Below are 26,176 nucleotides of genomic sequence, written 5' to 3'. Positions count from 1 at the left end.
TGGATGTGTCATTACAGTGTAGGCTGGGTACAGGCTACTGCATTTGGATATGAGAAGAAAGGATGCCTTCAAAAGTGGATGGAGGACTTGGGTTGTACAAATGACTACATCAAACATGATACCACAGAATTACATTTATATTATACATTGTTTTCACATTGTAACATCCACATTGATCATATGTGACACAATTCTACTAACTTTGAGTATATATTTACTATAACATATATATATATATATATATATATATATATATATATATATGTAAAACCAAGAGGCACTTCCAGTAATTCTGGCCAAAAAGGAGCATCATTTATAGTGTCTAAGCTAAAAAATAATAAAAATAAATACAACTTATCTAATATTTTTCTGTACAGATTCTACTTTATACAAAATATTTATCAGCCATTAACTGAGTCACAACAAATACTTGTGATAGGATGATACAAAGTATTGCTACATATATTAAGTGCAAGATACAGGTGAGAGGACAAGATTTATTTCAACTGCGAAATGATCACTTAAGTCCAACGCCTCACTCTTTTGTTTCTAAAAGTTGATAAATTTGGAAAGTTATTAACAAACATATTCAGGTTTGTTGAGAGTGATGAGAATTACATTGTTAAAAATTACCATGTACAAATGACATCCCTTACACTGTTACTTTGGCAGTTATTTGAAAATATTGCTTTATAGGAATACTAAATTAATCCAATACTCTGGTTTACAAGTAATACAGAGACAAATATTTGGGATATGCTAATCTGAACTTTCCAATGAAAGTTTTTGTCAGGAGGAGGTAATGACTGATCAGAACAACTGCCCCATCAGGAATCAGAACACATTTTAACACCAAAAACCAAATCAAATTAACCAAACCATCCAAAACCTCAAACACTCTGAATTCAAATTAAAGTTCTTTCAGTTGCATATCCTAATATTATTATAGGAAGCCAGGGAGAGTCTCGTTTTCATTATTTTGCATTGAGAGTTTCAGAATGTCTATAAAAGCACCAATTTTCATTTTGTGATTCGTATGATAAAAAAATCTATAGGAAGAAAATCAGGGGGTAGTTGGATTCAGTGATATTTATTTCCAGTGCCTGTCAACTAACAAACTGTTCTTGTTGAAACAAAAATGGTACGTGTTCTTCTGTGAGAATGTATTAGGAATGAACTGATATTCACAAATGGAAAAAAACCCCACCATTTAAGCAAATATAATATGGTAAAAATCCTATGCACATGTTTTACAGAGTATTAAATAGTGATTTTTTTAAACTAATAAACAAATTTATACTTAAAGTCAAGCCATTGAAACACACCGACAGGTGATATATATATATATATATATATATATATATATATATATATATATATATATATATATATATATCAGGGCTGTTATTTAAAGATAGCAATACTATAGTAGTGGATTATGCTTATACATAGCTAAAATGAAATATCTGGTATAATATGGGTTTTTGAGTCATAAAAATAACCAGTTAATTTTAAAAAGAAATGTGAGGGAAATTCTATCAACCAACAGCTGATATACACAAAGAAAATATCTTTAAACAATTACTTTTAATTTCACATTAAACCATCTGAATAATTTGCTAGTATATAGAAAGTAAAATTACTAGAATAAAAAAAAAAATCCTTCCCTTCAAAAAGTATTCAAGCAGCAGTTTCCAAGCGCTAGGGGCTAGTTCACATTCCAAAATGTGTAAGTGCTGATTGTAATGAAGGAAGTCAAGATTGAAATATGGATCCATTAAGTCCCTTTACTCGAGAATAACTGAGAACTAAGTTGGTTTGCCACAGAAAAGATGAAGAGGTGTCCTGGGATGATCCTTTAAGTTTTATGTAGTGTTCACTCCCAATCCACAGCTCTGCTTTTTTTTTTTTTTTTTTTTTGCTTTTTAGTACCATGGGCTGCACAATGAAACTAGGTGTGGTGAGTTAAAACTTGAGGTGAAAGGCATCTTGCTCCTTATTATAGCAGAAGAGAATTTGTGATGATTTTTCCTTTACTAATTTTGAGTTAGAGAAGGAAAATTGGAGATAAGTCATACTTCTCTCCTGTAAGTTTGACTTTTTCTTTTTGTTTTGTTTTAAAGAGGAAAGAATTCCCTGCTATAGTGTCTGTTTCACTTGAGATAGGTGAAATACTATTTAAATTACTTTTCTATTTGTGAATCTCAAATTTCAACCTACCATTTGATCATCTTAGCAGACGAATGTAGTGCATGTGGTTTATTGATCGGTCAGTGCTTCCTTTGTGAAAGTCAAGATTAATAAGATTTAATTTTTCTTAGTAGTGAAAGTATTTGGGTTCTTAACTGTGTTAGAGTTTAGTAAAATATGATCTTCATTAGTAAACCATTTATTTTAAAACAACCTAAACCGTGACAAATCGCTGGATTTGTCATTCCTCTTTCTTGGGATAATTCAGACTCTAATTTATACCCTAAATCTAATTAAATTATGGGGACTAAATTTATTTTTATCTATTTCATGTATTATTGGACTCTTCATAAAATATTTTCCTCCCTGAAGCATGCAGAGAATTAGATAAATAATTAAATATTACTTTTTACAGTTTTCTGTTACATAATAGATCTGATTATATCAAAATGTTTAGCATCTCTATACCACGAAACATTATTTTGTGGGTTTCAACTGATTAAAAAATTTTAACAAATAATCAAATTTATTTGATTATTTTTTTTTGCTTTGCTTCAAATAATCAAATTTAATACTCTTGGTAGTACTTACATATGATGATTTAATATTATTCTTTTTGAAGCATTTTTGTTTGAATTATTTGCGTGATTAAAGAATCCCTTCTTGATGTAAAACAATGAGGAAATCTGTCTGAACATGAACATGTTCAGTGTTTCTTATCAATAAGAAGGCGGCTTGCCTTTTCTTCTTTGCTCCACAACTCCTCAAGGAAGCAGAAATCCATGATACCAATGCCTGTCAGTGTAATCAACCTTAAAAGTATGATATGGAGGAAAAACTAGCTGCCTTTTTAGATGGGGAATTTGGATTCATAAGAGCCTTAAGCACATGTCAAAAGCCAGTTCTGTTTTCCATCTATACACCATTCCTTATAGTCTTATCTGTACTAAAACAATCTATAGCAGATCAGTATTTTTGAATCCGGATATTGAGTTCCACCAACTAAATAATGGCTTAATCTTCAGTTTTGTGTCTTCCAACATATTTAGCAACAAATACTCAATTATTTTTTGTCACTATTGTTAACCTGCTATTAGAATGATTTTGTAGTGTGAACGTAAAGATCATAGTACCTAAAACTGGTACATTTTCCTCTGATTAGAAAAGCTAAGCATAGTTTAATTCTGGAATGTTCTTTACCTAAAATGGTGAATTGGTCTCCTAATCTTAAAGTTCCATTTTGTTGGACAGATTAGAAAAATGGACTGACAGACAGTATCATCAAGGTCATAGTTTTACTTCATAGAGAAATCACCAGAGAAATGAATTACTTAGAACTGGTTATAAAGTATTTTGCTGCTTGATAGGAGAGAAGGCAATTGAAAGGAACTCAGTTTGGTTTCAGAGTATATAGATATTTTAGTGCTCAAATACCTGGAGTTGAGCCATTAGCGTTTGAAAATTTGTTGCTTTTTTCCACACCCATTAGCTTATAATTATATGGAGAATTTGATTTACTGTAGATTATGAAAGTTTACAGAACTCTGTTTTACTGGAGCCTTCTGCCCGTTTGCAAAGGCAGTTTATTTCCAAAATTGCATGTAAACCAGGAAAAGTATTAAGTGGGAATCAGACTTAGGATGGAAGAGAAGGACAATAAGACCCTTATTGTGGCTTTCAGTATTATTTTAGAAAAACTGAATGACAGGGACAGTGGAGATCCCCATACTGATATGGAAGCACCAAAAATACCTCCTAAAGCAGAATAGAAATGATAATTTGATTCTTTACTTCTCATTAGTTAGTTGTTGTTCATCACACAAATAGTTCACTTTTGTAAAGCAGTCGTTTCAAGCTTTAGACTTTATTTACAATGATAATTTTCATATCTTTATTACTTAGAAAATAATTTATGTTTTTCCATCATTTTAACAAAAAATAGGCCTGAGTCTCATGCCTTTTGCACAGCTTTTACCTTCAAAGAAAGTTCTCTGGGAAAGTGACAGGGGACATCAGGACATGGCAAATCAAGCGAGGCAGGGGTGTGAGGAAATTGCAATACGTATTATACATGTAATATGAAGTCCGCTTGACATACCATCGTCTTTAGTTTTACTGAGATTGCAATGGTTAGGATTTGTTCTGGAATTCCATCAAAACGGAACAGACATAATTTCGTGTTCTGTGTTTAGAAAGTGGGTATTTTCTTAAACATAATATGAGGAAATTCCTTCACTTCTCAGGTGAAGACCGATGTAGATAAATCCCTGTACAGAGCTACTGTCTTCATCTTTGACTAAGAGCAAAACCAGGTCTTATATAAATGACAAAAATAACTTACAGTTTTAAAATATACTGAAGTGGTGTTTTCACCAAGGAAACAATATTCTCAAGGTTGGCTTAGATCGATAACCAGAAAGACGTTCTATCGGCATGCTGGAAATGCCATCGATGACATTCTTAGTATACCTGGTCTTTTCCTTAACAGAAAGCAACCACTAGCATCAAGGCCACCAAATTCCAACTTTTCCTACCATTAGCTTCATGACTGTCCATACAATTCTTTTCCCTAAATGGGCTAGACATTCCTTCATTTGAAAGACCTGAGTTTATCTAATGGCACCTATAATTAGGCTCATATAAAAATGTAGTGAATTGCAACAAATACACGGGCACTACAGGAAGCAAGCTCTGGAGTTGGAAGTGAACACAGTAATACTGCTGTCACCAAGGACGGGGAGACCACCACTAGCAGAAAACATCTTTTCATGTCCCTCGGCATCCTGTGGGATGTACTGGGTGTGTATGAAAGTCAAGCGCTTGAAGAATCGCCATTCCTTTTCTTGAACTGACTTTAGCTTTAATACACTGGCAATATATCTTTCTTTGAAGGAAAAAAATGATTAATCTGCCTAGACTGGTGAGCACAGTTCTGGAATGAAGAGGTTCTTACTGCTTTGGCCATGATTATTTCATGTACTTGAAAACAACAAAACAAAAACCAGCTAGTGTGCTTAGACCTCTACTCTGGCAGCCAGGCGGGCCCCTACTTGGGGTCATGGAGCGTTGAGGAAGCCACCAATATATGGTTATGAATGTATAACTACTCCGTCGCCATTTAACTTGCTCCATACCTAGATTTTTCCTGGACTTACATTTATTTTAGAGACATATGGCATTTGGAGCAGGGGGAAAGATTAGTTTTGTTAAGTAATTAGATACAAGAGGTATGTGAGTATAAATGCTTTTTTTCCCCCCTTCTGTTATTTGCCATGGAAGGAAAATAAATTCACTGGGGAAATGTATTTGACTCACAGTAAGTTTTGCAAACATAGAGACACACAGGGAATACTAAAAAAATGGAAAACAACTCCGTAAGTCCTAAATAATGAAGACCTGATGTTAACTCAAAAAAAAAAAATTATTCTCATTATTTAGGTAGAATCTGCATCTGTTTGATCCTTTTCATATTTTCCTACTTTTTGGGAAATTTGCCTTGAAACTATGTTTATTTTGGATTGTATTATCTTTGCCTTATTTAAAAAATGCCATGGATTATTGTATAATCATTGCTTTGGAAGGGAAGAATATCCATTTATGAGAAATGAAGGCATTTTTAATGTAAACACTCTTTTCTATGATTTGAGAGGAAATAAAAAGTAGAAATCACAAGCAAGATTTACTTGAAGCTAAGGTTGTTTAGATGATGAGCAGGCCAGGATATAGTATCAAAGGAAATGTTACAAGCAAAAAGTGTTGGGACGAAAGGGACACCAATTATAAACATTTCTCATTGTTTAAGAAAGTCTTTCGCTTGGGAGATGTGGATCCAGAAATTACCCAAAAGTTAGCCAGAGTTGCTAGTGAAAAAACATTCTTTGCAGCATCCTCATTTAATTGGCATAAAATAACTGTATCCGGTTATCATTTAAATTAGAACAGGTAGATGAGTGGGTGTTCACAGACCTCCATGCAAATGAACCATCCATCTCTTACTGGGCTTGGAGAGAGCTACAATGTATAAAAATGGTGATTAAAATAGAACTTTATAAAAATGTTTCCCTTTTCCCTTTAAAAAAAAAGAGTTGACTATCTACAGAAACAAAAACAAATCTTTATCAAATCTTTATATTTACATCAAGATAACTATTCATGACAAATATAATAATATGAAATAAAATATTGAAAGTGAGTATCATCAACTTTTTAAATAGAGGTTTGGCTCACAGCATAAACAAGTGTAGATAAACAAACCAAAAAAAAAAAAAAAAAAGACTGTCAATGATAGGCCCAGTCCCCCCAAATCCCTCAAGTCTTCCCTGCCAAAAGAAACATGACAATGGGCCAGATTACAGCTAGAAGTCACCCCATCACACCGTGAGTGCAGCAGTACAATAGGGTTGTCCGTGCAACCTTTGCCACCCAAAAGCCAATCTTCACCAGGTGCCAAGAATCAGGCTTTCACTATGTCAATAAACACCAAACCCTAGGTTGAAATTTTCCCCTTCATCTCTCACTCACTCACTAGCTATCCCAGAGTGGGTTTCTGCTTGCCTTCCTTTCTTTCTTTTTTTTCTTTTTCTACTGCACATTTTGCAGCAAATTAAGACATAGGCGATCCCCATTACGAGCCATTTCTCAGGCCTTCTCTGGCGACCTTTTAGAACTGTAACCTGATGAAAAGACCTGACTGACTTCAGCTCCTTCTGAGGTGTTTCTGTTTAAAGAATTCCATCCCCTTCCGTGGTGATTTGATTTTAGGTGAGTGACAGACAGACAGACAAACAGCTCCTATACATTCATTCAGCGACTAGACTGGAAAATGTCTGAGTCTTCCTGGTTTAAGGCTGGTGACAGAGAGCCTCGAAGGGATGCACAGGCCCGTGGCCCCCTCCCCCAGCCTGCCAATCCCCTCCTTCTGCAGAGGGACTTTTACTGAAGCCAAGTAGAGGCAGGCGTTTGGGATGGCTGCCTCTTAAAGACTCTCCAGAGCGAACTTACTTCATCCTGTTTGTTCACATGTGCTGAGTTGTCTGCTGCAGCAATGCTATGAACAACTAAAACCACAAAAATCTCTCTTTACATACACACAAATGTACATACACATGAGCATCCTTTCCATCTCTCTCTCTCTCTCACACACACACACACACACACACACACACACACACACACACACACACACACACACACACACACACACAATGTTGGCAGGATGTATAAGAATTCAAACAATGCTCTGGAACTTTCATCCCTCAGTACTAAGAGCAAAAGCTTCTTAGTCGTAACCTACATTTGCTACACTGCTTCCCGGCTAAAGCTTCACCATCTCCTTTGGAATTTCTTTTCCTTTAGTTGTTTTTCCTTTATGATTTATTATATCACAGTGACCACTATATATCTTAACATGAATGTTACTAAATCGTGGAGCCAGGAATCCCGGCTTTTCGGTGTGTCTGTGTGTCTGCGTGTGTGTCTGTGAATATGTTTTACATGGATCTATGTGAGAGCTTATATACACACACACATATATACTTCTTCCTTTAAAAAAATCCTTAGAAGCTGGTGTTGTTATAATGTGAAAGCTTCTCTGAGTGAGAGTTTTTTAAACCATGTACCTCACTGTAAAAATACATAAAATGCAAAGAATCCCAAAATGCCATAGCCGTTTGCCCATCTTCTCATATTTCTACAGTGTTGTGTCTAAGTGTTGTGCTGGCTTGAAAAGAGTCTGTGACAAGTCACTCTGTTTCGAAACGTAGCTCATTTATCCGTTGTCACTGGTTTGGCTTTGGGGTTGGGGTTTCGTCTCCTCTTGGCTTCCCCTTTTCTTCATCTTCTTCCTTGATGGCCTGGATCTGGTCTGAGGGATGCTGCTGGGGGGACTGGTCCAGGGACTGATCCTCTATGCCCGCCAACCTCTGTTCCTCCTCAATGACTTTCTTCCACATCTTGTGGTTCTGCAGAAGGTGCTGAGTTATTTGGCAGTAGACTTTTCTCCTTTTGAAAGTTTTCTTTCCTGAGAAAACACCAAATTAGACTACTTATTTGTGTGTTGAGTACGGGACAGTTTTTTCCCCTATTCATAGGGGTCAAGTACCAAATGGATACATATATCTATCACTTGATGTGTATATTGTAATAATCATTTTTGAGAGTGGGGAAATAAGAGGAAGATGGCATGAACCATTAACATATCATTGAGACGTACTGTGAACAGTATTTAATATCTGGTAACGTAACGTCCAGTACAAGGTTTTGTATGTTTCGTGGAGTTATTACTCTCACTCCATTCAGACTCTCAAGATTTGCCACATAGATTATTGGAATAATTCCTTGTTACGTGTTCCTCTGCTTTGTCAACCAATTCAACTCACAAAAGTCTACAATATTGATTTTTTAAAAAAGACAGTTTTGATAGTACTGTTCTGTTTCCTGTGGACTAAAAAATTAATTTCAAACTCCTCTAGCAGGGAGCTTTGACTCTAGTGGGAAAATAGAGAGTAAACAAGTAAGGACAATTACACTGAGTTGTACAAAGTCTTTGAAAGGTGGCAGAAAGAGAGGGAAATGACTTAGCTGGGAGGATGCTGCATGATGATGGTGGCTTGGACTAGGATGGGGACAATGGAAACGAAGATGAGTAGATAAATGTGAGATACATTTGTGAGGTATAATCAACAGCACTTGGCAACCGGTTAAATGTAAGGAAAAAAGAAGGGAGGAATCAAAGACAACCCTGAGCTTTCTGACGTGAACAGCTGAGTGGCAAGATGTTCTGAGAAAGGGCACATTAGATGAGCAGACTTGAGGCGTATGTTGAACATGAAGTGTCTGGGAGACCTCCAAGTGGAGAAGCTATTCTTTTCTAAGCACAGAATGTAATGTACCTTCATTCAAGTGACCATTTTAGACATAGGCCGAGAATTTGGAAGTTAGACAGATTCTCACATTGGATTATAAACTTCTCTATGGACAGAAGTTTTTCCCCCTTTTGCGTATATATCTGCAAAGCTCCAGACTTTAGTTAGTATTCAGTAAGAGTTTACTAAATGAATTATGTCCTCTCTAGTTTCTGTTCCACAATTCCAAGTACATGGTGAAGTGTTGACAAGTGATTGATTGATGATAAAAATAATAAAAGTATGAAAATGTGGTCCACAGGAAATTCTGATCTGAGACTGCATTAAAGAGTTAACAGTACAAGTTACCAGGATGATCTGCAAGGAAATTTGAATTTATTTAATGAAGTAGTAATGATTTACCATGTAAAATCTGGAAGGAAAAACAAAAGAAAAAAAATGGTAACAATAACAAAAAAAAAGGAAAAAAAAAGCCGATTGCTTTTTCCACCAAAATTTCCACCAAAATTTTTGTGGAAGTGCTAATGATTCCTTCAACAGTTTTATTATTAAAAAAAAATGTCTTGTACCTTAAAAGATGATAAGATCAATTTTTAAAACATAGTTCAGAAAAAGGACACCGAATTATTTTGAATGACTTTTGAACCATACAGACACATAAGGAAATTATTAAGTTGGATGAATGCCAGGGTGGGGGGGGGAAATGGATACAGGCAGACTCATAAGCAAGAATTAAAAAAAAAAAATTTACTATATTCATTATCTTATTCATGAGATGGACCCATCAATCAGCTTATATTGGTCACCTACTAACTGATAAGCATTTTTCTGGATGCTATGGAAACAAAGACCAATGAGTCTCAGAGTTTGCCTTAAAGGAGCTTACCATCTATAGGAGAGAGGGCCCAGAAGGTCAGAACTGAAATAAACATGCTATGTTTTATGATGGACCTAGATAAGTGACCAAGATGGCCTTAATGTTCCCCTCATCTTCACTAAAATTCAGATAGGTTTCTTCCAGACACTAGGACCCTGATCTAAAACTTGTAATTGCAAATTCTTTCTCTGCCCCTTGGTAATGTAGATAAATCTCCCAGCCTCTAGCCAGTTTGACAACCCAGGAAACATCTTTCTCAAGGACCTGGGAGCCAGCCCTTTGAAATGCAATTATTAAGAAAGATAGGACCAAAAGACAACCCTCAGAATGGGAGAAAATATTTGCAAATGAAGCAACTGACAAAGGATTAATCTCCAAAATTTATAAGCAGCTCATGCAGCTCAATAACCAAAAAACAAACAACCCAATCGAAAAATGGGCAGAAGACCTAAATAGACATTTCTCCAAAGAAGATATACAGATTGCCAACAAACACATGAAAGAATGCTCAACATCACTAATCATTAGAGAATTGCAAATCAAAACTGCAATGAGATATCATCTCACACCAGTCAGAATGGCCATCATCAAAAAATCTAGAAACAATAAATGCTGGAGAGGGTGTGGAGAAAAGGGAACACTCTTGCACTGCTGGTGGGAATGTGAATTGGTACAGCCACTATGGAGAACAGTATGGAGGTTCCTTAAGAAACTACAAATAGAACTACCATATGACCCAGCAATCCCACTACTGGGCATATACCCTGAGAAAACCATAATTCAAAAAGAGTCACGTACCAAAATGTTCATTGCAGCTCTATTTACAGTAGCCCAGAGATGGAAACAACCTAAGTGTCCATCATCAGATGAATGGATAAAGAAGATGTGGCACATATATACAATGGAATATTACTCAGCCATAAAAAGAAACGAAATTGAGCTATTTGTAATGAGGTGGATAGACCTAGAGTCTGTCATACAGAGTGAAGTAAGTCAGAAAGAGAAAGACAAATACCGTATGCTAACACATATTATATGGAATTTAAGAAAAAAAAATGTCATGAAGAACCTAGGGGTAAGACAGGAATAAAGACACAGACCTACTAGAGAATGGACTTGAGGATATGGGGAGGGGGAAGGGTAAGCTGTAACAAAGCAAGAGAGAGGCATGGACATATATACACTACCAAACGTAAGGTAGATAGCTAGTGGGAAGCAGCCGCATAGCACAGGGAGATCAGCTCGGTGCTTTGTGACCACCTAGAGGGGTGGGATAGGGAGGGTGGGAGGGAGGGAGACGCAAGAGGGGGAAGAGATAGGGGAACATATGTATATGTATAACTGATTCACTTTGTTATAAAGCAGAAACTAACACACCATTGTAAAGCAATTATACTCCAATAAAGATGTAAAAAAATAAAATAAAATGGGTAAAAGACAAAAACAAAAAGATAGGGTCCCTATCACCGATCTCTGTGGGTAGGAAGGAGCCTAACTTCAATAAGCACCAATTAGCAAACAAAAATGGCCTAATCACATTGACTAACTCCCCTTTAAGATCCTCAATACTTTTTCCTTAGCTCATTCCAGCGTGTAAAAACTCTCCTGCCTTTGTTTTCAATGGAGTTGAGTCCAATGTCTCTCTCCTATTTTAATAGTCTTGAAGAAAGTCTTCCTTACCATTTTTAACAAGTATGCAGTGCAATTTCTCTCTGACACATCAAAGTGTGGCAACATCAGGTACTCAACCTGTGAGGGAGTAGATAAGACTTTTTCCAAAGGACATGACATTTGAGCTGAGAGGTAAATTATGAGAATTAAATACATTGGGTGGAGAACGGGCTGGCAGCATTCTAGGTATGTGAGGGGCATGTGTACAGGCAGAGGGCACGGGGCCCTGGAGCATAACACCAATTTCTTCAATTATAAGATTCTTAACAAGGGCAATATATACATAAAATAAAATTGAAAAAAAATCTGAATTCTTTCTATAGAAATCAATAAAATATATTAATCCATTCAATTTTTAAGAGCAAACCTTTAAAATTACTTTTCTATCAAAGCTATCTACTTGTCTATTTCTACATTGTTTTTATTGTAGTGAAGTTCAATCTTTACATGTTAATATACTTTTTAACCTAATCCTTTGAGTCAAGCGAGTTACAGATGATCACTGGGTGAAGGATGGACTTGAATCAGTCACAGCACATGCTCTACTGCTCAAGGTGATTATTCCATCCAAAAGTTATACAGGTTCACGGTAGTGCGTTCACAGGGAAGAAGCTAACAAAAGCTCAACTTTTCTCTTTTTCCTTTTGGGGCAGCCCCCATGAGAGCAGCTGTTCTCTTATTAATGCTGCTAAACCTCTCTGGAATTAAATTGAATAAGGTGACGTAGAAGAAAGTTTGTACCAAATAAATTTGCGTAGATTAGAGTCTGCAGGTGGTCTAAAACATGCCTGTATTGAGAGCCAAATTGTTCAGCACTGGAACCTTTTGAAATGAGAACAAAGATCCTTTCATTGCTCAAACTCTAAATGCAGCTTAGTACTTCATTAGAAACCTCTTAGTTTGCTGTAGGAATCTTTCAAATTTAATTATGAGGTGGGGAAAAATGCCTTCTTTACCCAGGATACCATATTGAAATATCTTATTCTGTGTTTCCTGAGAGACCTCCAAGTTTTGCAAATTGCTGAAATTATCAGTGCATATTTAATTTACATTTTTTTCTGAAATCTAAGTTTCAGGTTAAATCAAGTTAACCATCTCAGTCAATATGAATCCTGAAATTAAAATTACTAAGAGTCAGTAACACTGGAGTTAAAACAAGGAGACCTGGGTTTCCTTTCTGTTTCTGTGGAATCCGCCTACACCTTGGGTTGTCAAACTTCTGAGCCTCAGTTTCGACTTTTGTAAAATGAGGCAGCTGAACTGCATGATCACTGATTCCCCTTGCATTTCTAGAATTCTATTATTCCACGTGGCCAACTTTTACTAGATACTAACACTGCCCAATATTTATCATTTTCTTTGCTATAAAGGCATAGTTCAAATATAATTTTCCAAAAGCTATGGTTATCAAATCATTGTTGATGATGTTTTAAATTTGAACGTAAAGGTGACCAGTTGACTTTTAGAAGCCATTAGTAAACAGAATCCACAGAATTCTCATTCCTGCTTTAGTGAGCTTGATTAAAAATGGGAAGGTCAGTAGAGTAACACACCAGAATCTGAGAGTCAGTATGGCCACCCAACCCTACAGAACAGAGACAAATCGAATATTTGGTTGGTTGTTGTATTTGCTGCTAAAGCCAACGCTGACGAGTTGAGCCTGTTAAACCTCCTGACCTGGGTTCTTCAATTCTTGATGCCTAGATTATGTATGTGTTGCTTCAATGTATTTGAGTTCAAATAGCAAGCAAGTAGGGCCCACGGGAACAAAGCTTTCCCAGAGGCTAAGCTGACCACACTTTCCAATAACATTCATTCAGTGGAAAAACTGTCCAGTCCTTAGTCAGACAGCAAATTACCTGGCTCTTTGAATGAAAAAAAAGTAAAAACGTAAAATTCATGCATGTTTATTAAATGAGAAAATGAATAATCCATGAATCCTATCTTGGCTCCTACCTCTGAATCCCAAGATCAGCACAAACTTTTTAATAGACATCTTTTGATAAGCATCAGAGGAATAAAATAAAATTACTTTGATAATAGAATATTGAAGGAAAACAACTTTTCATTTTCCTCCCATTCTGTATAAAAGTTAATATACAGGTTAGACCTTAAGCAAAAGTCTGACCTAAAGCCAAACTTGCCCCGTCTCACCAGTCTATGGTTAATAATGAGTTCTTTATCTCTGCTTACGTGAGCTTACGACAAGGCACTTATATGAGGGCAAAATAGGTTAATACACACGTTAGAATATCTCTTTACCTAGATGGCCAAATGAACGAAGTCATGCATTTCCCTGACAGTGCTAAAAAAAAAAAAAAAAGGGAAAAAATGATCATAATGTCTTTCATTGGTAATATTTTTGGTAAGGGCCTTGAAAAATATCAATATTAAGACTGAACTTCCTTTATGAAGGTAGATAGGAACCACGTACTATACTCCCATGAACATAGGAACAGTATTTGTGCAATATCACTGTAAGGGTTATTGGTTTTCCTAATTATGCTATTAGGGCTTCCTCCCTATGGCAGGAGAAACAGTGGAGAATATTTCAAGATGTGAAGAAAAATAATCTTGATTTTATAGACAATTAAGTTGAACAGATTAGAACGGCTACATGATGCACTCCAAATCAATGATGAGATGTGACCACTTCTCACTGTCACTATTGCCACTACCCTGGTCCAAAGCCACAGTCATCTCTCACTTGGATAATTTCAACAGCCTCTTAACACACTGCCCTGCTTACACCCTTGCTCTTACCCCAAACTCGAGAATATTCTCAATGCAGCAGTTGAAGCAATCCAGTTAAAACATAATTTGAATCAACTAAGTCTTCTGCTCAAAACCTCTGATGGCTTCCCATCTTACTCAGAGTAAAAGCCAGACTCCATACTGTGACCTGCAGAGCCCTACCTTCTAACCCTCCATCATCTCAGTCCCCACTCCCTAGCCCCCTTCCTCTGCTTCAGCCTCCCAGCTCTCCGGACGCTCCTTGAACACCCAGCCAGTGTCCACGTCAGGACCTTTACACGGTTTGCTTTCCTCTCTCCTTGAAATGCTTTGTCCACATCTCTTTCCATGGATCACTCCTTCCCTTGCTTCTTTCAGGTTTAAAAAAAAATTCTCTTATTTAGACCGTCCATGGCTATCCTAAGATTTTAATCTTTCTGCACAATATTTCATATCCTTCTTATTTTTCATTTTTATTTTTAAACTCTAGCATTTATCAGTACCTAACATATTACAGATTTACTGATTTGTCTTTCTTAGTGTCTGCTGACCCCACTGGAATATAAGTCTAAAAGGGCAAGGATTGATCGATTTTTCTTTTTTTTTTTTGTCTGATTTGTTCATGGCTCTGTCTTTACAGTCTAGAAGAATGCCTGGCACAGAATAGGTGCTTACTAAATATTTGATGAATGAATGAGTGACTACTACCTCTTACCACTTTAGCACCTCCCTCGAAGCAAGCCAGGAAGAGTCTATGGCTGGTCTAGATAGTACCTGAGATTCCTAAAGCATTCAGATACTCTGAAAAATAGGCTTTGATTACTTAATTGTCTTACTTCATAACAGAGAACATACCTTTTTATGAACATGGTATTATAATTCCACAGTCTGTAATTTCCATTATCATGATATTGGGGAAGGGGGGGTATCCATAATCACCGCAGCAGGTGATATTTGGACTCAGCTATGAAATTCACGAGGAGCATCAAACTTATTGTGAACCTAAGTAAGAAAACAATCCTAGGAGAAGCACATTCGAGAGAGATTGTATAACTTACTTGGAGATTCACTATTTTTACAGGTTTCCTCTTCGTTTGGTGCTTCCTCCTCCTCTTCTTCTGGGTCATCGGTGTCTCCTGACTCATCACTGTCTTCCACCCATTTCCCTGGCATCAGTCCTGCTGAATCATAGGAGTTGCAGAGAGGACCCACAATGTGCGAGATGAAGGATTCCTGAAGGTTGGCCAACTGAGGAGCAGAACGGTCCATGAAAGGGCTTATTGGTAACCCGAGGCTGGCCTCTTCATCACCCTAGAAATAGGAATGTAGCAGGAACAGTTAACTAGAAAGGCAAACGACAAGGAAAGTGTAAAATACCAATACAGTCACCATTCCCTTGGCATCTAAAATTTGCAAATATGCAAGAACCCAGGCATACGTGTGAACTCTTTCTTTCCTGGACTGCTAAGAGATTTTCCCCACATTACTAAGATTCCTATCGGACTGCTTTGCTGCCATTTACCAGTTTGGTTTGGTTTTTGGTTTGGTTTTTGACCAAGGGGAAATACAAGAAATGGTTTAATGTCTAAGCAGATGACCTTTCTCATGACACTAGTCATTGTTCCTTATATTAGAGTATAAGTTAGAATATAAATGCAATGCTGAATATAAAAGGCAATGCTGGATATAAACATCCAACAAACAGATAATCTATCATGTTTTCCTTTTGTTTTGCCTTGGATGCCAGGAATTTTAAAGTAACTTATTCCTCAATTAAAGTTGCTACCTCAACCCGGCTTTGGGTTGAGTTATGTCTTCTGTGATTATATAGTTTCTGATATTCTTATTTATGTTTAACAGTACTACTGTATAAGTGTTTACTTTGAACTGATTCATTTCTAGAAAAAAAAAATCAGATTGTAAACCAGAAGTTACCTAGCAACATTAATGAAGGAATTATACCAAAATATCAACAATGATTATGCCTATGTAGCGGAATTATTATAACTGGATTTTCTCTTTCCTTTACATTTTTTCTATATTCAGTATTTCAGGATTGATTATGAATTTATTCCGAGGAACGGCAATACCTTATTTTCTAGAAAGCACAAACATTTATTTTAAATATAAGTCCTATCTATAATGCTCAAAAAAGTTCTTTCTAATCTTTAACAGTGTCCAGGGAAAGGCGATGTATTACTTAATACTTGCAAATAACTTTATCTTAGAGTTTTTACGCTTACAGTTTAGTCCAATTTTTGTCATTTTTTTAATCCTCTGATTAAAATTGGCCAGTGCCTTTTCTGATGGCAGCATGAATATGCAATAGACTGATCACGCTTCAGCTTTTGGAAGCTTTAGGGAATTTATGAGCTGCCTCAATATGGATTAAGAGAAATAGTTAAGTTAGTTACCTGTTCATAAAATTCATTGACGATACCCTCTGTCCACTGAAGATGGAGCTCTTTAAACTTAGCTGGCCCATTGATATCAGCCAACTTTATACACATTTGACAAACCAGCAGACGATCATTTTCATTGGTCCAATCTATTCCAACTTCATCATTCACCTGTTTGAGGGACAAAGTTAAAATGGGTTCTGATGCAATGAAAGCAAAAGTTGAACAGGAGAATAAACAACAGAATATTGATTGTCTTCCTACCATGTGCAGGTTAGAATGCCAAGTAACGAGAAACATCTCAGCTGTTTCAAATAATGTTATTGGCTTAAATAAATTAATAGTAAAATAGATCACCAAAAAAAGTAAAATAACAAATGATAGATAATTATTAATTATTCAATTAATTAATTGAAAAGAAATGCTATTTAATATTAACATAGGTTTTAAATTACTATTAAAATGTGGCTACAAATAAGAAATTTGAGTTAATATTTGGGCATTTATGTTTGATGTATGAAATTCTGCTTCAGGTTTTTGACCTTTACTACTGCCAGATAATTTCTGTTAGCATTCCACGGAGATGAGAGCAAATTAAATCAAACAGAAACACAACGATAGTTAGAATTCTATTATTTCTCTGTAGTGCCAAGTATAATCTATACAGACAGCACCTCAACGTATCAGGTTTCCAGGTTAGGACCAATGCCTAAATATCCGCTTCTGGTTAAACATTTCATTGCCTCTCATTTTCACATTTGACATATATGAGGTGACAGCAGTGAGTTTTTGTTCAACACTTTGATTCCATGACTTCTTTCAATGTGGCCAGAAAATGAGGACTGGTACAAATCTAGTTACCTTGGCATTAAATTTGGCTACGAAGTCAAAGTGTTTCTTCAGGTCAGTGGCCAAAATTGCTTCAATGACAAGGAAACGGAAATGCTTAAATTCCACATGGTCAAGGTTAACTAAGAAGTTATATTCCGGCCGGGACATGAAAAGATTCCACGCAGCAGCTGCATGATGGTTCTCCAAAACTGAACGATCGTTATAGAGCACCGCCTAGGCAAAGATGAGAGTGAAGAGTTCAACTTTTTAAATTAAAAAACAAAAATAAATGAGAATATGCGAAGCTTTTGGAATCCGCTTTTATCAGGGAACACAGGAATGTAACCTTGTGGCAGCCGGTTATTAAGAATCACTTATTGCTGTACATTGCTTACTTTTCTTGGTTAAATTTCCTTTTTTGTAAGATAAAGTTCATTTCCTTGAAACGTTATTTCATTTCCTTGAAACTTTATTTCAGATTCTTGCAATTGAAGGGCTTAGAGTTAGCTTTTATCAGATTATTATTATTATTTTGCAGGGCACAGGAATTTAACCATTAAAATATGCAAATATAACAATATTCCTAAGAAGTAACTCAGTTACTTCCCACATCTAGAATGAGTGACTTCCTTTTAGTTAAATACATATAACTAATACAGAGGAATGGAATCCCTGAGGAGCCCATAATTCAAAAGATTCTTACCCCACCATCAGCCACAGGAAATATCACCCCCTGTCTACTAATTGAAAGTATATAGTAAATATCTACTTGTTTGAAATTCTCTAGTAATGCTGAGGGATGCTGCAAAGGAAAAGGAAGTTGCCTAAAAAATGCTTGGAGACTAGTGTGGTAGATTTAGATGGAGGGGAAAAAAGGTATAAGGACAAAAAAGACCAAGGACATGAAAATTGATATTTTATGAATATTAATAAATATTAATTATCATTGCTTGCTGATCCGTAATCATTAATCACAGTTGAGAGGCTGGGAATAGGTTGTGTCATGAGATACCAAGTGAGGCAACTGAAAATGCATGTGTATGTAGGAAAATTGAACGGTATATGGTGTTGGCAAAAGGACTTGCTTATCTTTAGGGAAAATGTACTCTGGTGTATGAACGGCACAGTGAAAGAAATTACAGTAAGCAGTGAGGAAAAAAAATCAGGATATTTGTATTGTATACAGATTGGAAGAAAATTCTAGACTAGTCTATAAGAGAGGGTGTGGAAATGGAGGAGAATGGGGAAAAAGACAAAAGGCAAACGTGACCAAAAAAAAAAAAAAATACTGGACCAGATTGGCCTCTAGACCAAGATCCTCTAGAAAGAAACAAGATCTTGGGATCTTTAGTAACGTGGGTCCAGCTGGTTAAATCAAGGAGAAGCTTATTAAATTTAATTATATAGATGGAGTTGCCTAAATACTTAGTGATTAATATTGGACTTTAATTTACATGCCAAGATGAACTTCTTTAAAGTTACTGTTTTTGGAGTACTATGTTCAGGTAAAAAATTTCCCTTAGGTGAATGAAATAAATTGATTTTTAATTCTTCCTAACCAATAAAAATGCCATAAGAATAGTAATTGTTATAATGAATATAGCTCAAAGGAATGGGATTTATATCCAGAGGAGCCTTACATTCTTAATAGTCTTAAATTTATATCCAAAGAAACCTTTAATTCTTAAATTAGAGAACCAAGAAAGATTTGGTTCTCTAATCTTTTCAGAAAGAAACTTTTGTATAGGTCAGATTTTCTTCGTTGGGGAAGTTCATTAACATGAATTCAAGCGGTTTTTCTTCCTAAGAAAATTGAGAAGGGATCCCCATGGGTGATAAAGTTGCATATGCACCATTGACGACTTAGAACAAACCATGATACCTTTTCAAAATGAGCATGGTCTCTAAGAATTTTATCTCAGGGCTAAGTATAAACAGGCACCACGTGAATATGAGCTAAAGTGAAAGTCAGATTTATCAAATTAATTTTCTAAAGAGAAATCTCAAAATTGAATTATTTCCCCTGATCAAAATTGAAAGATTTACCTGAGGGGCACTAGTTGCAACCAGGAAAGCATTAGTCCTTCCCGGGTGATCAAAATCATGCATGGCTGCAGCCACATACAGGGCCATCAACTCCAAGGCAGGGATATTTCCAGACAAACATCCGTATTTATCATCTGGCACGTTACACATTTTTGAGAATACATATCCCATATGTCCATGTGTAAACCCACTGTCAGAATCTGAGAAGAGACAATGAAGATAATAGAGCTTTTAAGAAAGTATTAAACTGATATCATTTGTCTTGATTTCCTTTTTAAAAAACCACTCTTCTGTTCCCATAATTTACAAGGGAGCACAGAGGGACTTCAATACGTACCTGAATCGCTTGCTGATCCGTGATCATTAATCACAGTTGAGAGGCCGGGAATAGGTTGTGTCGTAAGATACCAAACAGCGTGTAAGACATCGGTGGCATGGATTCTGTTATGGTCTGTAACCAATGCAAAGGAACAGTCATTCATCTGTGAACGCCGGGGTCCGAGGACCAAGAGTGCCACCTACTGGATAAAGAGTTTAGTCCTCCCATTTTAATACCCCAGTGAAAGACAGCCAAATATTCTAGGACAAATACTCTGTGATTACTCTTCCATTCCTCGGTAACATCGAGAGTAACAAGAAAAAAATACAGCAATAACATTCATTACACATAAAGATGTCTGAAATGAAAAAAAATCTGTCTAGAGTCTACCAGAAACCTAACATATGTAGGAAATGCACTCTCTGAATCCACTGTGATGTTTACCCTTGTTCTTATTCCCATGTTCCTGTATAAAACTACACAGAGGACTGGAATAAAAGACCCATGATATACTTAACCTAGATCAGACCAATGGTCTATACCACCCAGTATTTCATCTCTGATAAATAGCATCTAAATATAATTTGTGAACTGAACATAGTATTTTTCTTCTGTATCAAACGTAAAACACTGTAATAAAACGAATCACACATTTTTTATATGTATACTAAATCCACAAAGCAAAAGCAAAAGCAAAATCGATAATGTTCTCTGATCTAGAAATTCTAACTTGGGAATAAAGTTCTAGGAAATACCTAAAGAGGAAAAATTAAAACCTCTTTGTATAATAGTGTAGGGAGTTGAGCCATTCCGAAGAGTAAAAGCTAAGGGGGAACCAAATCTCCTACTTATAATGTCATTACCATGGGAAGGGGGTCCTATTTTCACATGTGCAGTTCAGCTTCTAGGGAACCATGACCAAAGGCCCACTGTGCTCTTGGCTCACCTTTCTCTGTGCAATTTTCCCATGTTTTTCTCTTGTTTATCTGGCCTTTCAGAATACTTCATTGATTGGTATGCTTTACCCTAAATATGCTATCTTTACACATTTTATTCCTAATGACCAACGATGATACAGTTTCCTTCTCTAATGTAATAGATTACATCTCTGAATAATACTCAACAGATGAGAAGCAAAAACAGAAGAGAACAAGCAGAATGATAGTGGGAATTTGAGAGAAACACCTGTTCCCTGGTCGGGGAAGAATGAAGAAACTATGACATCTGTGGTGTTGGTGGCACACAGGAGAACGTGGGAAGATGATGCCTATGTTCCTACATTTCTGGAACTATTAGGAGTCAGTCTTTAAGCTAAATCTTGGGTGAACACTCCAGGAACTCACTGAGGGGCTGTGAGGTCTTTAGTGGATGTCTTCAGAAGAGCTTTGAGAAGCAGATCTCCTAGGCTCCCCAGGGGTCAACAGCAAAACCTGTTCACAGTCACTGCCAGAGGTGAATGCGGATATTACCTAGTTTCCAAAGAACAATTTTATTCAAACTGGAGTCTCTATTTCTGTATATAAACTATCTCAAGTGATTTAAGACAATTACATTTTATGTCTATACCTGTGCCATGTATGAAGTTGATCACGGTAGAAGTTTCTAGATCTACAACAGATCTTTGTCTCTGCTCTGACATTTACTACCTGTGTTACTGAGTGAGTGACTTAAAACTTTAAGTCTCATTTCCTTATCTTAAAAATAGGGAGACAATAATAGTGCCTATTTCATAGTCCAATTGTGAGAATTACAGAAGGGAACCTATTTTAAAGTGGCTGGTATATAGGAAACTTGCCATTGATGTAAATATCATTCACATAAAATACATGATTGCTCTTAAAACAAGATGACAGATTAGCACAGATGACCTGTTTTCTTTCAAAATCAACGCTGGGCTTGTAAGAATAGAATTGAAGAGCTAAAATAAAAACTATGCTAAGCCCTGGGCGAGGGAGAAGGCAGTGATGACCTGGTAGAGGAAGAATATGCAGCCTGGTCAGAGAGTGTCTGGGGCTATGCTGGGAGGGAGCTCCTGGGTTAAGTTCTTTTCCCTTGTGGCAAGCTGGGAAGATTACTGTGTGGATGTAATCACCATTACCATTGCAAGTCAGGGAAACCTGCGCTTGTGCCCAGTATCACAAGGGTGGGTGGGTGTTAGTATCAGGGTGCTGGCCGAGCCTCTTTGGGGTGAGAAATAGACAATACCACGTACAGGTGAACTTGTTGCTCTTGAGTTATCCTGCTTCCTGCCCTGTTCCTCACCCCAAGGTCCAGGTCCAGAAGGTTTGATAGGTAAGTTTTATAAACTTGCAATGAACAACTGAAATGATTTAGTGCTGAAAATGTACAAACAAGAAAGTGGCCAAACACATTTTATACGTCTAGTATCATCTTATAAAACTTTTTTTCTTTAAACATTTTTGGTGTTTTAGAGATTAGTATCATCTTGATTAAAAAACTAGGGAAAGACAGTATACAGGAAAGAAAAATTCCTCCTTTTACTTTTGAGTATAGGTTCAAAAGTACTAAATAAAACAGTAGCTAACGAAGCCTAACTCCATTTAAATACATACATATATTTATAGATGATAGAGATACAGTTTGGCAGGTGTAGCTCTAAAATAATTATGTTGTCACTATCACTTAAGTAGGATGGAAAAACCATCTGTCTTTAAGTAGTCATTGACATGTTTGTTCAACAAATATTTACTTCGCACGTACTATGGGCAAATACTGTGTCGAGTGCTGGTATCACTGTTGCTCTTGCCGTTAATTCTCTGGGGACCAGCTCAGGAGCAAAGACACCCAGGAAAGATGCTAGCTCGGTCAACACAGAGGATTGACGAGTTTCTGTAGGACATACAAATATGCTCAGAGCGCTCCTTTTCTGGCCCTGGAAGGCAACTGACAGGGCTAAGAAATGATATCAGAGCTCTTCTTATTTTATCATTATTATTCTCATCCTCTTCCTTCATCTCTGCATTTTGGACAAATCCCTTAATAATTCTCTCATCCACCAGGCAACCTCCCCTGCCTTTTTGACAACACATAAACACACGTGCATGCACTAACACATCACCCGCCCTACGCTTTCCCAGAGCCTGCCCATCCCCTCTGCTGTCTTGATACACTTGTTTTCTCAGTTTTTCCTTATGCCTCAAGCAGCGGGTTGAAGCGAGCTGGTATGGAAGGCTGGGGTTGTATGTAAAAGTTATAGATTTTTTAGACCTAATTTATAGATTTTCCATTGAAAATTCTCTATGCGCCTTTTCACCAAAGGGTGAGGGAAAAGTCTTAATACTAAAGAACAGAAATGAGACTTGAAATACTTTTTTTTCTTTGGAATGTAGCTAACACTGTGATAATTCTGCCCTTCTAGCTTGTTCCACGTCAACTCAGTATCTAGCTTTAAAACTGGTGGGCACATCACATATAGCTTAATCGAACTGAACTAAACTAAGTTGAGCCAAGACTATTCTCATGGCTGCCATTAAACAGTACATGGTGGTGGGATGAATTGGGAGATTGGGATTGACATATATACACTAATATGTATAAAATGGATAACTAATAAGAACCTGCTGTATAAAAAAATAAATAAAATGTAAAAATTCAAAAAAAAATTTTTTTTAATAAATAAATAGTACATGATTGTAGGTATTTCTGAAGCATTATCTCCACTTCTCAAACTTGACTAATGAGAATGAGAGGTGCTAGGAAGAATATATTTTAGAGATGAAAGTCTTTGTAAATAGAAAATGCGCTGTTAAGAGTAACTTTGAATCCATGAATGAATATGACCTAACAATTTATCATCTTTACTAGCCAAAAATGCCCAACTGAAAGGGACTACGAAAAATATCAAACATTATTTTCTCTCTGTGCGATTGAATATAAACTATAATTTATCCTAATCTTTTTTGAACAAATATATTTTTGGTATGACATTTCTATCAATGAGTTGTCTATATTTATAATTTTACCCACAGCTGCTCCATGAAATTATCTATTTATCTATCTATAGAATCTATCTCATTTTTAAATCTATTAATAGATTTTTCAAATTTTAGTAAGGGTTCTGGGTACAAACTTAAAAGCTTTCATACCTTCCCTCTTGGAAACTGTTAAACTTGGAACTATAATAAAAAGTTAGTTTCTAATATTTTAGCTCACTATCATAGTAAAGCTAATCTAACCCCACTTTGGTTTCCCTTTGGCTTTTTTCATTTAGTTGTGTGGATTTATACAGAGATATTAGAAATATAGTTCTCTATGAGTAGATGTTAAATTAGTAGACATACAACAAATTTTTGCACATGCTAATTTTAAATAATGATAAACAAAGCTCTTAATAGATGTCCATACTAGTCTAAATTTACAACCCTACAACATGCAAGGTATTATTATTTAAAAGTGATCATCAATTAAAACTTTTTTCTCTGAGAAGATATAAATAAATTCTCTTTATGGGAAGTGTCTGGGACTTCTAACAGAACAAATAAAGTTATTATAACAATTCTTTTCACCTGGAATGAAGAACCTGATATTTCAGGAAAAATATCTGTTTACTTGTAACATATAAATATGTAATAAGACAATATAAAAATGAATAATAAAATTTGGAACCTGAAAACTTCTTTTTACACTTAAATAAATACTGGTCAAAGTTCTCTCTGAGTTAATGGTATACTATCTAGAGAAAAGTTAGTAGTTATATCAATTTGAACTCAATGGAACTTGGCGATAGCTGATTATATCACTAAAATATATTTTGAAATATATTAATTTGTAAATGTATTCTGATACTAGCTGTTCTTTAGTGTTTGCAGTGGCTTCCTTTCTTGTAAAAGCTTATTTATGCAATTCCTTAACCTTTGAGAAATCACTAACACTTAGCTCAATCCCTGGCATCCAACCAGGGTGGGCCCTGGAAATGTGGTATTGAGAAATCAAGGCTTATCTTGAAATCCTTTCAAACTACCCCTTTTTCATATTTCTTTCCCCACTTCCATGGCCCCATCGGCCAGACTTTCCCACGGCACCCAGCGCTCTTAAGTTCCTCTCTCTACTCCCACTGTCCTACTTTGTCTGCATTTGGTTCCATATTCTCCAACAAATCTCACTTGTAGATTTAATTCTTCATTCTCCTTTTCTATCGCACAATTTGTAGATTCAGTAACTCATTCCTCATTTCTATCTCCTCATTCATAACTCATTCCTATCACACAACATCAACTGTGCATTTTCATCTTAATGTATCATGTGGATGGCATTTTGAAAACCAACATCTTAATAATGGATCACTTGGTTAATGCACTACCCTACCCCTTTCTGAAAACACTTGTGTTCTAGTCTCCATATAATTTTTATTTAACTTCAGCTCCTTGCAACTACAAACAGACATGGGATTCTAAAGTCCAAGGTATATAAAAGCAAATTTAAAACTTAAAGGTTAAAACACAATTTAAGTAACACACACTCCAGGCAATATATTGATACTATTTATTTATTTATTTTTTGCGGTACACGGGCCTCTCACTGTTGTGGCCTCTCCCGTTGCGGAGCACAGGCTCCGGACGCGCAGGCTCAGCGGCCATGGCTCACGGGCCCAGGTGCTCCGCGGCATGCGGGATCTTCCCGGACCGGGGCACGAACCCGTGTCCCCTGCATCGGCAGGCGGACTCTCAACCACTGCGCCACCAGGGAAGCCCCTACTGATACTATTTTGATTATTTTTCTTTCTGTGCATTTATTTCCTAAAAGAGCTACATGATTTTGGTACATTTTTTATTGGATTTACGGACATTTTCTCCAGTTCCATTTATTTTGTAGCATGTAGGACAATGCTACTTACATGTTCTGATGATAATCTGAAATGCTACATATTGAAAATTTAATATCTCTTCTGTGTTCTAATTCCTCATGATTATAAATGACAAACATTCTCACAATATTCAAAGTTCAGAAGTTTGAACCCTGGTTGTGTCCTTTCTTTGGTCTTCACATTTATCTTGATTTTTAAAATGTTCCTAGTAATTTCTCTACAACCACTTCCAGATGTCTCTCCTATTTTATTAATTAGACCATCATCCTCCTGACCCTCTACTCCCAGCCAGGTTTATCTTATACTGAAAAACTTGAATAGTTAGTGATTTAACTCTGTGGATGCCAGAATAAAGGTTGAGAATTCACCCAATGAGGGAGGTATATTATAAAATGAGCAATAAATTTAACATTTAATTATTTA

The 26,176-nt window shown here is 36.2% G+C and overlaps 1 protein-coding gene across 1 annotated transcript in view; it reads right to left on the bottom strand.

Annotated features, from left to right (window-relative positions):
- Positions 1-7,757: 7,757 nt before the first annotated feature.
- PDE3A (phosphodiesterase 3A) overlaps positions 7,758-26,176 on the bottom strand; it is a gene marked incomplete at its 5' end in the record, with an annotated part of 303,909 nt that continues 285,490 nt past the window's right edge. Inside the window, 6 exons of the mRNA XM_082666458.1 lie at positions 7,758-8,209; positions 15,393-15,645; positions 16,749-16,904; positions 17,595-17,798; positions 19,611-19,810; positions 19,948-20,061. Coding sequence (XP_082522584.1) covers positions 7,968-8,209; positions 15,393-15,645; positions 16,749-16,904; positions 17,595-17,798; positions 19,611-19,810; positions 19,948-20,061 — 1,169 coding nt within the window. The 3' untranslated portion in view covers positions 7,758-7,967. The remainder of the gene's footprint in view (positions 8,210-15,392; positions 15,646-16,748; positions 16,905-17,594; positions 17,799-19,610; positions 19,811-19,947; positions 20,062-26,176) is intronic.

The sequence above is a fragment of the Grampus griseus genome (assembly GCF_964374135.1).
Source record: "Grampus griseus genome assembly, chromosome: 11".
NCBI lineage: Eukaryota > Metazoa > Chordata > Mammalia > Artiodactyla > Delphinidae > Grampus > Grampus griseus.
Note: the sequence above shows the minus strand (reverse complement) of the source record. Positions and strands in the feature narration are given on the sequence as shown.